The sequence below is a fragment of the Cricetulus griseus genome, chromosome 5 (genome assembly GCF_003668045.3).
Source record: "Cricetulus griseus strain 17A/GY chromosome 5, alternate assembly CriGri-PICRH-1.0, whole genome shotgun sequence".
Classification (NCBI taxonomy): domain Eukaryota; kingdom Metazoa; phylum Chordata; class Mammalia; order Rodentia; family Cricetidae; genus Cricetulus; species Cricetulus griseus.
In genome coordinates, this window is record NC_048598.1 from 103021011 (window position 1) to 103035774 (window position 14764).

The following is a 14764-nucleotide window of genomic DNA, read 5'->3' on the forward strand; positions in this document are numbered from 1 at the left end:
ACAAGCCCGTGGTTGTGATAACATTACATTAGCATTCATCCCCATATGGGACTTAATAGAAGAAACTATCTCAGCATCTAAAGACATTTCCCTTTATACTTTCCCAATATATCCCAGCAACCATATCTGAAAATGAACAAAGGGAATGATACACATTCACTGCTCCATGAGAACAAGTCTTTTTCTGAATAGGTGCAAACCATCTTAGCTCAGTTTTGGCAGCATTTGACCTGAGCAACTCACACAGGATGGTAAAGACTGTGTAAGATGATCAGCAGAGAGCCTGGCTCTGTGAGTTTCAGATAGTGCTATGAGTAGTGACTTCATTAAACTACTTACCCACCTTAATACTTCCCTGAATTCCTTTAACTGGTTGTCAGGGACTTCTGTTCGGATGGCTTCCAGCCATTCTGGCATGATGCACTCCCACACAGACTGGCTGATCACATTGTAAGGGATCAGGCAGAGAATCCTATTGAGACCTTCCTTTAACTGAGTCACTGTGCTGCAGGACTTATCCCAGTATCCGCCGACCTGATAAAGGCAAAAGAACAAGACATACTCCTTACAATTACAGTCAAGGACTTCTTAGAAGGGAATAGGCCTATTACGAGTCACAGGCCAGGGATCTTCAGAGTGAGATCTGTGAGAATCCTTGAGTCACCATTAAGATCCATCAGTGAATACAAAAGTGTCTCTGCAGGAAGACATTAAGTCCTGGGGTGGGGGGGATGCCCAGCAGTGGGGCGGCTGTGTCATATGGTAATTCTATTTCTAGTTCTTGATAACCCTCAAGACAGATTGCTAAAGATGCCACCTCAACTTCCACTCCCACCAACAACGCATGAGGGTCCCCTTTCCCACATCCATGTCAGCATCTGTTGCCACTTATGTCCCTGACGATGGCCATTTTGACTGGTGTGAGACTGGATTTTTTTTAAGACAGGGTTTCTCTGTGTATCCCTGGCTGTCCTGGAACTCACTCTGAACACCAGGCTGGCCTCAACTCATAGAGATTTGTCTGCCTCTGCCTCCCATCTGCTGGGATTAAAGGTGTATGCTACCATCACCCAGCAAGACTGAATCTAAAGAGGCTTGAATCTGCATCTCCATAATGACTGAAGATGTTGAACACATTTAAAAAGTGTTTGTTGGTCATTTGTGTTTCTTCTTTGGGGGACTTCATGCTAAACTCCATAACAAAAAAGAGAACACAGTTACAGATAGGTACAGATTTTGATCACAGACTGAATTTGAACTCTTCTGCTGTGGACTTCCAGAGTCCATGTGAGTTGTAATTCCAAAGTTCTATTCCTACTCTGATGAATACCAGCGAAAAATCCCCCTTTTGAAGCTGTATCAGCATGTAAGTTGCTCCTGTCCGCAGAGACACACAGAGCTGCAGTTTTCCTTTATGGACAACACAAGACTATTGCTCTCTACTCTTCATATTCTGGCACAGTTTTGGTTTTTTGTTTTGTTTTGTTTTGTTTTGTTTTGTTGTTTTGTTTTAAGAAAGTCTAAGGTCTAGCTGAGTGTGGTGAGACACTACTTTATTCCCAGCATTCAGGATGCAGAGATGGGGAGATCTCCAATTTGAGGTCAGCCTCGTCTACAGAACAAGTTCCAGGACAGCCAGGGCTACACAGAGAAACCCTGTCTTGAGAAAACTGTTACAGGGGACATACAGGGCCACATGTGGCTTTTCATGTGGATTCCAGTGCTTTGAACTCAGGTCCTCATGTTTGCCTGGCAAGCACTCAACCACTTTGCCATCTCCATAATCTGTTTCTAAATTTTCTCTCACCCTCCTGGCCCAGTATCAACTAAATTCAGTTGTCCAGATTCTTACTAAGATTGAATATTCTTGGATCAACACGATGGCTCAGCAGGTAAAGGTGCCTACTGTCATGCCCAAGGCTAAGCTCCACTTCTCAAATCAGCATGGTAAAAGAAGGAGAGAATTGACTACAAAGGGTGTCCTCTGACTTACACACACACACACACACACACACACACACACACACACACACACACACACACACGTTGAAGCACTTCTTTGCGTGTACACCCTTCCCCACACCACACAACAAACAAATAAATGAAAGATTTTTTTTTAAGCACTGGGTAGTCTTGCCCCAAGGCCTATAAGCTGAAGCTGGATGACTCAAGTCTCAAAAGATTTATCCACAGCAGTTCAAGTCCCTTGGGAAATGCACCAAATACCCACAACTTTCACGTTGTTTACGGGAAACAAGCATCACTGTGATGATAACATCCTCACTTTGCTACTGTCTAGAAACCTTCATTCCTGGCTTCTCGCCTTCAGAAACAAGGTCTGTGATGTATCCAACCACGGATCTCTGCTTATGGATTTGTTTCCTCCGGCTAACTTTATTCTCTTACCCTCTTTGTGGGCTCCTAGTTGTGCAATTGTTCTGACTAGAGCTCTCTGCACACAGATGGCCTGGCATTACAGATAAAATATCAAGGGGGGGGGTCACAGAGAAAGAGATATGGGAGACACATAAATTCCAAATTGCTAAAGAGACTGTTTTAAAGTGAAAGCCTTTGAGCTAAAGAAGGAAAAAGAAAGCTTGTTTGAGCTTGCCATGTCTGCCCAAAGCAGAGGATTTTGAAAATGGACTCCCATTCACCCCCTCCAAAGAGCGTGTCTGAGAATTCAGCCACCCTAAGGGAAGTCACTTATTGCACTTAGCTCAAAAGGGCAAAGCCATGTTGAGTTTGGTATGGAAACCTTAAATCTCTAACAATTCAGAGAGTAAATCCATCATCCTTCATTATTCTCGTCCATGAGCCTTCTCTTCTAATTAATTCATTATTGGTTCCCTTGTAGGACCCATTTTGGAAGAGGAAAAGTTTTACTGACAATGTGACTTCTTGTCTTCCAGAATCACATCAACCCAGCCTTCTATAAGAGAAATAACAGGAGCATACCAACAACAAGAATTCCAACAACTGGAAATTGTCTATCATTTAAAAACTCAATTTTACAAATGAGTCAGTAGGTGGCACCAGATGAGAGGAGCATATCGGATCTCAACTGCTCAGCCATCTGGATCCCGGAGTCAGAGCTATTCCTGCAGATGGTCTGTGTTCAGATTTATCCTCAAATGTCTCATTTCAGCACAGCTTTAAACTGAAGATGATCTCGAGCTCTTTTTGAAAGAAAACAAAATATTAAAAAATAAAACCTAGAAAATACTTTGGAAAAAAAATCACAGATTGCTGCCAAAAACTGATGCTGGGCTTCCACCTTTCTGGGTTAGGCACAAAATAATACTGTAATGAAGCCATGTGGGGTCTTCCCCAGCTGAGCATCTGCAACTAGTGATCCACTGAGGCAGCAAGAGGAGAGACAGAGAGAAACCTGTCCTCCAACGCAAGGAGTGGGGATTCTGTAGTTCTAGGAACCATTTTGGCATTTTAAACACCACAGAGTCTGTTACTAGAGTCTTAGATGAGAAGCTGATTTGGGGCAGTTGGACTGGAGGGATTCCCAACAAATCAGGTCTGTCCACACATCCCAGAAATCAAAGCAATGACTGAAGACCAGAAAGGAATCTGATATCCAGGATGGCCACATTGGGAAGACAAAGAGGGTGAAGCCTGTCTTTCAGAATATTGGCAAACTCGGAAGTGACGTGGAGAAGGAGGAAGTGAAGTCTGCACAGTGGGGCAGTCTCAGTGAATTGTGGTCTGGTTGGCCATTATCTCAGTTCGGCTCACACAGAGGGTTATTCCTGTTGAGAAATTTGCCCCAAAAGAGAGGGAGGGAGGGAATCAAGGGGCAGTTTCCATTTCCTCCCAGGTCATGTGTCTAGCACACCTGTGATGCTGGAAGCAGGGGTGATCTATTGCCTGTCCTGGTTGAGGGGTGGCAGTCTGTCCTCACAGGGTGATCTGCAAAGCACAGCTTTTCCTGGAAGGTCTGCAATAATTACCGAAGTCTTCAAGGAACCATCACAAAGGTCTGAAAACAGGGCACCTTACAAATTGGTGGTAGCCCACTTGTTGAAAATACCCTTGGGCTGGTTTTGTTTTGGTGTCTTGACACTTGTAGAGGCCTAAATAATTATTACAGTGCACCTATAGGCACAGTTGAACAAGTAGGTATCTGACCTAAAGAACACATGTAGAAAATGAAGCTAGAGATGCCATGCTTTGCCTGCTTTTTGTGACCCACCGGGCATGCACAAGCCTAAGTGACGATCCATTGCTTTTAGTAAAAAATGATCTCAGAGTCATTGTCATTCTGCCTTAACCTAGAAGTACACATGAGGCTGCAGAAATTCTCCTCTTTGGCTGTAAGCCAGGAAAGAACTGAGCCCCCAAACTCTATGGAAACCATTGCTATTATTTCTTCCTTATATAAAAGCAAACACCACCAAGAATGAACATATAAGTTATTAGAGATACCTCAATATCCCACCATGCCATTCTTCCCCATTCTGAACCAGTGCCAAAAGGGCACATCACCAAAGATGTAGGTATTACAATAACCACCTTGTTGTTTGTATGTGTGGATTTGGTTTGGATTTTTGAGACTAAGTATCACATTGTAGCCCTGACTAGCCTGGTACTCACTGTGTAGCCCAAAACGCCATGGCCTCATACCAATCCTCCTGCCTCAGCCTCCTAAATTCCAGGATTCTGCTGTATGCCACCACAACCAGGTAAACTAACTGTCTTTAACTGTTGACACAGAGGGAGGGTCAAAGATGGCATCTCCCCCAAATTCTCCCCCACAGCAAGGTTCAGATGAATGACCTCTACTTACCCTGGCAAATTCCATGGGTTTGGGAAGAAGGCACATGACCATAACATCAAAGCGGACATCACAAACTGTCTTCAACCACTTAGTAACAAACTGAGGCTTTAGTTTTTCCACTAAGCTTCCAACTTCATCATCCATCATGTATGCCGTGGAATGAAACCACTGAAATACCATGGCCACCAGCCGGGCCAGGCTCTCCGTGGGCGTGTTCTCACTGGGGGTGCAGAGGCTCACCTGGGGTAGGCAGAACAGACCTCAGTCAGGCTCCACCCACCCAGCTTTACAAAATTATTACAAGTATATTTAAAGACAAAAAAAGGAGGGTGGGGTCCAGATGATTCAATATCAGAATGTTACAAATGATTATCACCTGGTCCAGAATTTGGGTCCTTTCTAAAGGCATACGTGGATTGCCATGGTAACATCCCCTAAGCATCCAATAAGCATTGCTTTCCTAGTGTAACTCTATTATGTAACCTGAGCTAGAAAAATGTTCCAAAAGATTAAGTCCATGAAGTGATATTTCACTAATATCGTCAGTGAAAAAAATACCCGTAAATATTTCAGTTAAGACCAGATGCGGGTAACAATTTTTTATCTGTAGTAATTCTGAAACCCTAGGGCCCCTCTCAATTTACAATATTATAAGTCATTTTTTAAAACATCTCCATTAGAAACAATATCTTACTGAGTACTTGGCAGGGTCCAAGAATACAAAATTAATTAGTTAGTTAATTAAAGCTGTGTTCCTGCCTTTTAAGAGTTTTCAACAAAAGATGCTATTGTGTCCCTATATAATAAGTCCTTGGAAGCAAGACACGTAGAATCAACAATTAATTCCCAATTTGGTAGTCTTTTTTTTTTCAGAACTGTGCAAGCATAGAGGAGAGCAATCACTATGGAGACATAATCCTTGACTCTAGCAGATAAGGAAAACAAAAAGTCTGCATCTCTGCAGAAGGGGCTCATTCAGCTGGGTCCTTGCCATGTTTGGTCTCCACCAAATGAGTGGTATGGTCAACTCAAATGTAACCACTCACTCCACAGCAGACTGACAATAATTCCTCTGGTATACATAGAACTCCCACTTAAATATATGAAAACTTCCTTGTGTACATAAATGATGAGATATAAATGATCTGTAACATGTTGTATTTATTGCTTTGTGGCCAACTGGAATCCAGAGCCACCAGGGAGGCTGGTGCAGGGGTCCCTACCTACCACCAGGTTCCTAATGGCTCCTGGGTGGCTTTGTATGTGTGTGGCCGGCTGTGTGTGGCATGAGCCAAACCTGCTGTCCAAAGCAGGGCTCAGCTCCTGTCAATTTTCAGATGAATTTTGTGTGAGTCCACCCCTTTTGCATTTCACTGTGTTATATCAGTTTAAGGAAATAAAATTTGCAATTATTAAACAAAAATATGATCTGTGACTTATATTGAATCCGTCCTCGCCAGCCTGCACTAGCAGCTCTCCCATTGTGTCTCATGAAGGAGGGGCACTTCAGTAGGGCAAGGCCTTGGCATCTCTCTGCCTACTTGTCTGTTGAAAATTTCATTGAGCACTGACGATCATAAGACTAAAATATTGATCCACTCTGAAAACTTTAAAGATGTTCTGCATCCTGAAGTATCGGCCAAAATTTAATTGTTTACATAAAAACTAACAGGCATACCCACTTCATTATTATGTAGCTTCTTTCATTTTTAATAAATGATAAACTTATATGAGTACCAAAAATCGGTTGTAAAATAAATGTCTTTATAATGAAAAAGGAAAGTTCCCTGGATTCTGGAGATGAATCTGGGCATGGGGACCGTCTAAAAGCATTCTTGAGTAAGTCTAACAGAGCTAAGAACTTCTACCGCACCCCCCATCCACCCCATTTAGAAGGTTAATTCTTCACTACTGCATCCTTTCAAAACAACAGGAGACATTCAAAAGCAGAGTGGCTGGTGTCTTTTTCTTACTAGGAACCATATTCCGAATTGACTGAGCAGCCTCTGGTCATGCTTATCGTCATCCTTGTTATCAAAGTCAGCGTTGTCCAGGGAGTGATGGGAGGAGGAGAGGCCCAGCTGCCGCCTGCGATTCAACTCGTGTTCCCTCTGCTCTGCGTGGAACTCTGCCTCTTTCAACAAACTGCCCAAGAAAGGTAAGTTCCAGTGAGACAATGGAAGAGCATATCCCAGACCCCAGCCTATCTGGAGCAATTGCCTCACCAGCATCCCAGCATCGTGATCACCCTCCTCTAAGTCCATGCCATTTACCCAGAAACCCTAACCTCACTTTCTTACTATTTTATATTCCCCATCTCAAACATAAGCCAAGAGACTCTTCTTCCAGTTGATGACATGGTGGCAGACATACTGCCTCTTCCTCTGGTTCCCCAGCCACGCAAGCAAAGCCAGACTGGTCATTTGCACCCAGATGGAAGACAAGTCAGCAGCTAGTGTTCAAGCCTAAAGTGAGGCAGTGGCTCATCCCTGAGCTTACCAAGCAAGCAGCAGACAAAAAGTAACGATAGCTAATGTTGGCCAGGGGTCAGCAAAAAGAAGTGACTTCATGCACACTGTTGGCCTTGTAAACAAATACTCATGCTTTCAAAAGAAATTTGGTAACATATTATGAAAACATCTAAACCCTCTGACTAGCTAACCCACATCTGAGACTATAAGGAAGAGGCCTGTGCACAAAATATGGAAGAGCTGTTTATGAAATATTTAAAAAAATAAAATCCATCTAAATATACAATGGCAGAGAAAAACAAATTATAACTCAGTGTGTGTGTGTGTGTGTGTGAGTGTGTGTGTGTGTGTGTGCATTCGTGCGCGTGTGTGTGTGTTAGGGTGTGTGGTGTATACATTGAGTTGGGGATATGGGTATGTACACCTGGGGGTGCACCTACAAAAGCCAGAGAAGCACACTGGGTGTCTTCCTCCATTTCTCTCTCCTTTATTATTCTATTTAGAGGGTACCCTGGAAGCTTGCCATGCTTAGGCTGACAGGCCAGCACACCCTCAGGATCTGCCTGTCTGCTCCCCAATGCCACAGTTACAGGCACAAGTGGCCATCCATGCCCAGCCTTTTACATGGTTGCTGGGATTCAAACTCAGTCCCTCATGACCTGCATAGAAAACGCCCTTACCCACCGAGCCATCTTGCCAGCCCACTTTGTGGATTTTACGTATGGACCATAAAGGGATAAGCATAAAACTTCAGTACAACATGGAAAGAGCAGATTGAATATTGACTCAAAAAGAACCGTGGGTTCATTGTAATCACGATCATATAAACAAAACATGCACTGAAAACAACTAGGTAGAGTACGAAACTGTACAACTGCATTTTGATCTTTGTTTTCTGTAATGCTCTTTAGTAATCATTGCGATTCTATTATGCGTGTGTTGTTGGTATAACACATATAGAAAAGACACAGTCTCCTTAAAAACGGGCTTTTAATGTGACTTAATCTTTAATAAACTTGTGATTTAGGATAGTATCTGAAGAAAGAGTGGATCTAGATGTCGTGGTGTGGAAAGCTGCTTTCTCTGTCATCCAACAGAGCCCATCAGCAGCCTAGAAGGGGCCAGATAGCCAGGGCCGTGTGAATCTCTGGTCCTGGAAGTTCTCCTCAGCCCCTCGACACCTGGCTCTCCTGCAGGAAGAGTGGTGCATCTGGGCTCTGCAGCCCTCCTCCTGGCTGATGCTGCCATGGTCAAACCCTCACTTTGATGGGAGTCTCCATTTCACCACTCCAATGCCTCTGCTCACTGCTGCCCTGTACTCACCAGAGCCTATCACAATTATCTGGTTCCATTTCTCTAGTCCCTGCTTAGGTAACTGAAGGGCACTTGTGTCTCCCAAGTACCTAGCACAAGGCCTTGTGCGTAATTGTCATTCAATCAAAATATTTATTGAATTCATAAATTTTATTAGAACATCATCATGGCAAGACAGCAGAAAGCATGAGGAACCGGAGTGAATTTGCCCATCTCAGTGTCTTCAGAGGAACCCAAGGTTACCTGATCACAGCCTCCACTGCACAGACCAGCTCCTCCGCCCCGCACTCCCGAGTGTTGATGGGGGGTGGGGAGGTCTGGTAGAGGTGCGTCTCTGCGGTGGCCCCCACCTCATTACTGTGGTGATTGGAGTGGCATCTTTTGCAGTACCGAACAGGCCTGTTTCCGTGACGACCACAGCACCCTGCGGAAAAGCAGGTGACGACTGCCCTTCTGACATGGGAGCTGCAGTTCTGGAAGCAGAGAAAGTCGAGCCAATTAAAGGCAGCTTCTGAGATGAACTGGGATGAAAACCTGGAGCAAATGGAACCTCAAGGGGCCACCCAGAAGTGACCGAGTTTCCAAAACGGAGGTATTGTCTAGCCACTCAGAAATGTTCTGTTCTAATGGAAAGGTTAGCTATGGTCTAGAAAGCAATGGAACCCAGTTAGGAAGCTGGATTGTTTGAACTTAATGCTTAAGATTTTCCAACAGAAATTAAAACTAAAATCCTAGAACCATGACGCAGAGGAAGGACATCACAGCACCCCAGAATCAGCAAGGAAGAATTTCAACTTCCACCACAATCCTTTTAAAAATTAGTTTATCTACCACTCGCAGAGTAGATTTCCCCTGCAGTTCATCTGTCCTTGGCATTCAAGGACAGAGGGAGGTTATGCTACACTGGGCTGACAGCCCCACAGCAGGGCCTTTGCCATTCCACCACTGAAGGCTTAGCAAATACATCACACGGCACCACAACGAAACACCAAAGCACTGCCAGACCTAGTCCCAGAGCAGGCCACTGGCATTAACCACAGCAGAGGGATCACCAGGAAGTGATGACAATGAGAAAAGCCACATAGCAGGAAGGAGATGGGTTGGGGGTACTCACAGCACTGCCCTGGCAAGAGGCAGGGGAGTGAGGCGGCGCCCACCGGAAGCAATCTGGGGAGCTATGGGGGAGCCGGAAGCACCCTGACATCAACACCACCATTAGACAAAGCCCCCATGCTTGACAGATACGAACATCTCAAGGGCAAACAATATCCTGGGCTTTATCAACTCTGAGTTTGTGAGGAGTGGGAGCACTCCTGACCGAAATCCCAGGGAGTCAGGAAGAAGGCTGCAAGCACAAACCCTCCATCAACACATCAGTGATGCAACAACCACCTGTCAGTAGGAATTGCCATTTCACTTCTAGTACAAGGCTACTGACTTCAGACACTAGTGTTAGAAAAATCTCATTGTTTTAAAAAAACTCAGGCCAACAAACCATCAAAGCAAGACAGGACACAGTTGCAGTTTTACCAACAGACAGCAGCCGTGTGTTTATTGTCACCAAGTTTAAAATATTTATAATATGTTCTTACTAATTTTTAAAAAAGCTATTGAGATGTCTTGTGATTCTTCTATTAAAAACCCTTATGGTTTTCCTCTTTTTTTGGCATCAGAGTCTGCATGGGATTTTCCTGTTTATCAGTACTGTAGAGCACTATCCTTGAAGGATAACAGTCTTCCCCCTCCTCAGAGCAGCACTGACTCTGAATGACAGCCTCAACTGATAGCTGGGAAACCAGCATGGGACTGATCCAGACCCCAGGAACATGGGTTTCAGTGAGGAGACCTCGGAAATCTACAGGATCTCCTGTAGTAGTTCAGTACTTATCCCTAGCATAGGTGTGGACTTTGGGAGCCCATTCCACATAGAGGGAGACTCCCTGAGCCAAGACACATGGGGGTGGGCCTAGGCCCTATCCCAAAGGATACAATAGACACTGATGACACCCTATGGAAGGCCTCACCATCCAGGGGGAGCAGAAAGGATATGTGATAGGTAGAGTTTTAGTTGGGGGGGGCGGGGAAGGAGGCAGGGAGAGGGAACTGGGATTGACATGTAAAACAATCTTGTTTCTAATTTAAAAAAAAAAGATTTAAAAAAAAAAGTCAGGCCTGCTAACTGTTGACCTCCCCTGACAGAAGTGGGGTGGGGAGGGTCACCAGACCCCTGTCCGAGAGTCTAGCCACTTCCTCCTGCACTTTCACCCAACTATAGGCAATTCTGCCCTAGCTGCAGGTGGTCTTATGGTCTCAGAGAATACTGGAGTACAGAGGGTGTGGAGTGTTAACTGAAGAGGGGCCTCCATCTGTAGGGGAGTTGTCACCCAATGGTGCTCTGCTTTGGGGTCACCCATGCTCCTTTAAGTGACCTCTCTCCCATCTCTATAGATAAGCCTTGGGATTTTGATGGATTTTGGTGTTTTGTGGGTGCCCTGTCTGGGGGGAGGAGACATTTGGGTTGCCCTGGGAGATATTCACTCAGTGACCTTTCTCTTTCAGACACTGAATTTCACTCTGTAGCACGTGAGTGTTCTTATTAGTTTAGGGTCCTCCCACCCCCGCCCCCCACCAACCACACCACTCTTATCAGGCACTATGTCTCAGCATACATTCTTGGTGGCCTTTCTCCCCTTGTAGCTGCTGCTACAACCTGAACATTTATTCCAAACTCCCCGTGTTGAAATCTTAGGAGGCAGAGTCTATGGGAGGTGAGTAAGTCATGAGGACAGAGCACTCAAAAATGGAATTAGTGTCCCTATGGATGAGGCCTAGAGAATGGGAGCTAGGAAAATATGACACAGGAAGATGCCACATTTGGGGAGCAGACATCAAGTTTACCAATGTCCTGACCTTGAACTTCCCAATAAACACTTGTTGTTTGCAAATACCCAATCCATGACATTTCACAGCAGCCCAAGGGGCTAAGAAAATTATAATTAGCTTTATGTTCCTTTGAGGTTTTCACTGGTACATAAATAAGAGACTGTGGACATGATATCATCATTAGCCACAATACAGTCCTGGGGTTTAAGGTCAGCTATTTCTCCACCCTACTTCCAACTGCCCAGATACTCTCTAGATCCTAGCATCATTTTTACATTTTCTGACTTTTTGCTGTAGATTTCGTGGTCCACCATGTAGCTCCATATTAAGGAGGTTCAAGGCCATGGCAGAGGCAATCACTGGGCTCTAATGAGGACCTCTTAACAGACGGTCTCCAAATGGCAGAAGTGCTTGAGCGGGTGGGGAGATCACATGGGAAGCCAGACACCAAGAGTGGTCTAATTTGGTCTTCTGTAACAATCCATTCTGTGGGAACTCACTAGGGCTCTTTGAGACCTATGAAGAGCTATGCAATCTGTTCTAAAGGCTTAGTGCCAACTGCCATCCCCCTAGGCTCCATCTCTTAACATCGTCACCCTTGGGATCAAACTTTCAACACATGAGCCCTTAGAGAACAAACTACAGCCGTACTATAGCACTGGGGCTCTCTTAGCACATGGGAAGATTCTAGAGGGATGCCCTGGAAGTATGTGCTCAAGAGGACCAGGAGTAAGATGTGTGACCATTTGTGACCCAGCCTAAGTCACATGGAGTCACTTTTGCTACCTGAAAATAGTCGCATGTTCCCAACCTAGGGGAGGAAGCACGGGCTCTACTTCTCATTGAGAGGAGAACCAAAATAGGCATTCTGACCATAGAATTTCTGTTTCTCCTTGCATTAAGTGTACTCCTCCTGCAAGGAACCCCCAAAACTCACTGTGACCATTGTCCCAGGCATCACAGCTCATCTCTGTCAAACAATGTTTGAGTCCTTGTCCAGAGAATCAGGTCTATTACTAATGCCTCTATCTGCTACCGATGTGGGGTTACTCCAAGTTTGTAAGAGAACTGAGACCTGGCAGTGTGGTGCTGCCATGATAGACAGAGTCTACACTGAGTGGCTGGTGTGATAGACAGTCCACACTGAGTGGCTAACTTTGTAACCCACAAAACCGGAAAGTTTTGAAGATGTGGTTAGTGGAAGTCAGATGAGCCTCAGGCAGGGCTTACAGGAAATGGAGAAATATTCTCACGCTGAGAGAAAGGGACATGGCAGTAAAATGTTTGTCTATGATGCTGCCCTGGTTGTGGGAAGCAGGAAAGGTAGACAAGGGAACTTAGAGTCTACTAAAAGATTTTTCATGTGGGGTTACAGATAACACCTGAGTGTTTCTTCTTAGAGGAGGGCTGGGGAGATTGCTCAGTGGGTCAAGAGTCTGATGTCCAGAAGCCATGTGAAAGCTGGGTGCAACGATTTCTATCCATGAGTCGGGAATCCGGGGGTGGAAGGAGACAAGTGGACACTGGAGTCTCACTGGCCAGCCAGTCCAGCTAAAACCACAAACTCCAGATTCACTGAGAGTCTGTCTCAAAACACAAGGCAGAAAGTGCTGGAGGAAAACACCTAATGTCAACCTGTGGCCTCCACATGAACAGGAACAGGTAAACATGGTTGCTCTTACACACACACACACACACACACACACCACAGTAACCGTGAAAGGGAAAGTAAACAGAAGAACTAATCGTTCTAGTTACAACTAGATTTTAAAGAGAAAATATTGAACCCAGGACACTCTTCCCAGTCAGTGGTTTAAGATTCTCAAGGTAAGAAAAGATTCCTGGGTAAACACTAGATCCAGGGTCCACCAGGAAAATGTCTTCTCACGGCGGGGGGGAGGGGAGGGGCGATAATGACAGGACTAGATATAAAGCTGTTTGTTAAGACTCAGAATGAGTAGGCCGGTGGTAACAATGCCAGCACTTGGGAGGCAGAGGCAGATGGATCTCTGAGGCCAGCCTGGTCTACATAGTGAGTTCCAGGACAGTCAAGACTACACAGAGAAACAATGCCTCAAAAATCCAAAAAGAAAAAAGAAAACAAAAAGACTCAGAATCTGGTGTGTTACATCACAGTCTCTTTAGGCAGACAGAGACCTGAAGATTTTAAGGGCATACTCCATTAGCCTTGCTACTAAATAATAGACTGCTGAGACTTCGAGGCATTAGTCCCAGAAGCCTCGAGGAGAGTTCAAGGTATAGCAGTGCTTATCTCACAAAGATGCACCTTTAACTTGTGTTTAATGAAAGGTTTATAATGGGCACATAAAAGCACACAGTGTTTTTTGTGGGTTCTGTCAGAGTGGGCTGAGAAGGGTAGGGGCAGCCTGAGATGAATATGCTTTCTGGCTTGCAGGATTCTGAGGACAAAGATTGAGCTGCTAAATCTGTTTATCCTGGCCAATTTTATGTCAACTGGACACAAGTTAGAGTCACCTGAAAAGAGGGAGCCTCTGTTGAAAGAATGCTTCCATAAGATCAGGCATTTTCTTAATTAGTGGTTGATTAGTGGAGAACCCAATCCACTGAGGGTGGAGCCATCCCTAGGCTGGTGGTCCTGGGTTCTGTAAGAAAGCAGGCTGAACAAGCCATGAGGAGAAGTCAGTACCCCTCCATGGTCTCTGCATCAGTTCCTGCCTCCGGGTTCCTGTTGTTTGAGCTCCTGGCCTGGCTTCCTTCGATGATAAATAGGGATTTGGAAATGTAACCACCCTTTCCTCTCCAACTTGCTTTTGCCTGTGGTGCTTCATCACAAAAATAGTAACCCTAACTAAGACAAGTTGGTACCAGAGTTGTGGGGTGTGGAATCCAGGCTTGAGAAGTATTAGAGGGAAGATTCTATTGGGGTCATTTGTTATTGTGAATTAAGAATCTGTGGTTCTGGTTAGCTGGGGCTGAAGAATCAGTGGTTCTTAACAGGACACAGAACTGCTAAAGTGAAGCCTTCGCTTTGCTGGGATACCAGAGAGATGCTGGCTGGCCAGAGCTGAGAAATTATCAGTGGTTAATAAGAGACCAGCATGTGGAGGTGAAATCTTCCGGGAAGTGCTTCCTAAGAGTCAGCACACAGAAGCTGTGAGTACACAGAGGTGGCCAAGACTGTACTGAGTACTGGCAGTTGAACTTAGATGGTACTGGTTCTGAAGGCATGAATCGGGTCATGGAGAGCAGCTGAGGCTTGGCACTGTGAGAGGCCAAGAGAGGCCATTGGTGAAGATGCAGCCTCAGTGGCAGTTGAAGGCCC

At 45.0% G+C, this 14764-nt stretch overlaps 1 protein-coding gene across 3 annotated transcripts in view; it reads right to left on the reverse strand.

Moving 5' to 3' along the window:
- Nucleotides 1-14764, reverse strand: part of Unc79 (unc-79 homolog, NALCN channel complex subunit) — a 176913-nt gene that overhangs the window by 112391 nt on the left and 49758 nt on the right. For all 3 annotated transcript variants that reach the window (XM_027419181.2, XM_027419180.2, XM_035445739.1), the window contains exons 9-12: nucleotides 8821-9050; nucleotides 6766-6937; nucleotides 4802-5032; nucleotides 344-534 (exon numbers count right to left, since the gene is read on the reverse strand). In XM_027419181.2, the coding sequence (XP_027274982.1) occupies nucleotides 344-534; nucleotides 4802-5032; nucleotides 6766-6937; nucleotides 8821-9050 (824 nt within the window). The remainder of the gene's footprint in view (nucleotides 1-343; nucleotides 535-4801; nucleotides 5033-6765; nucleotides 6938-8820; nucleotides 9051-14764) is intronic.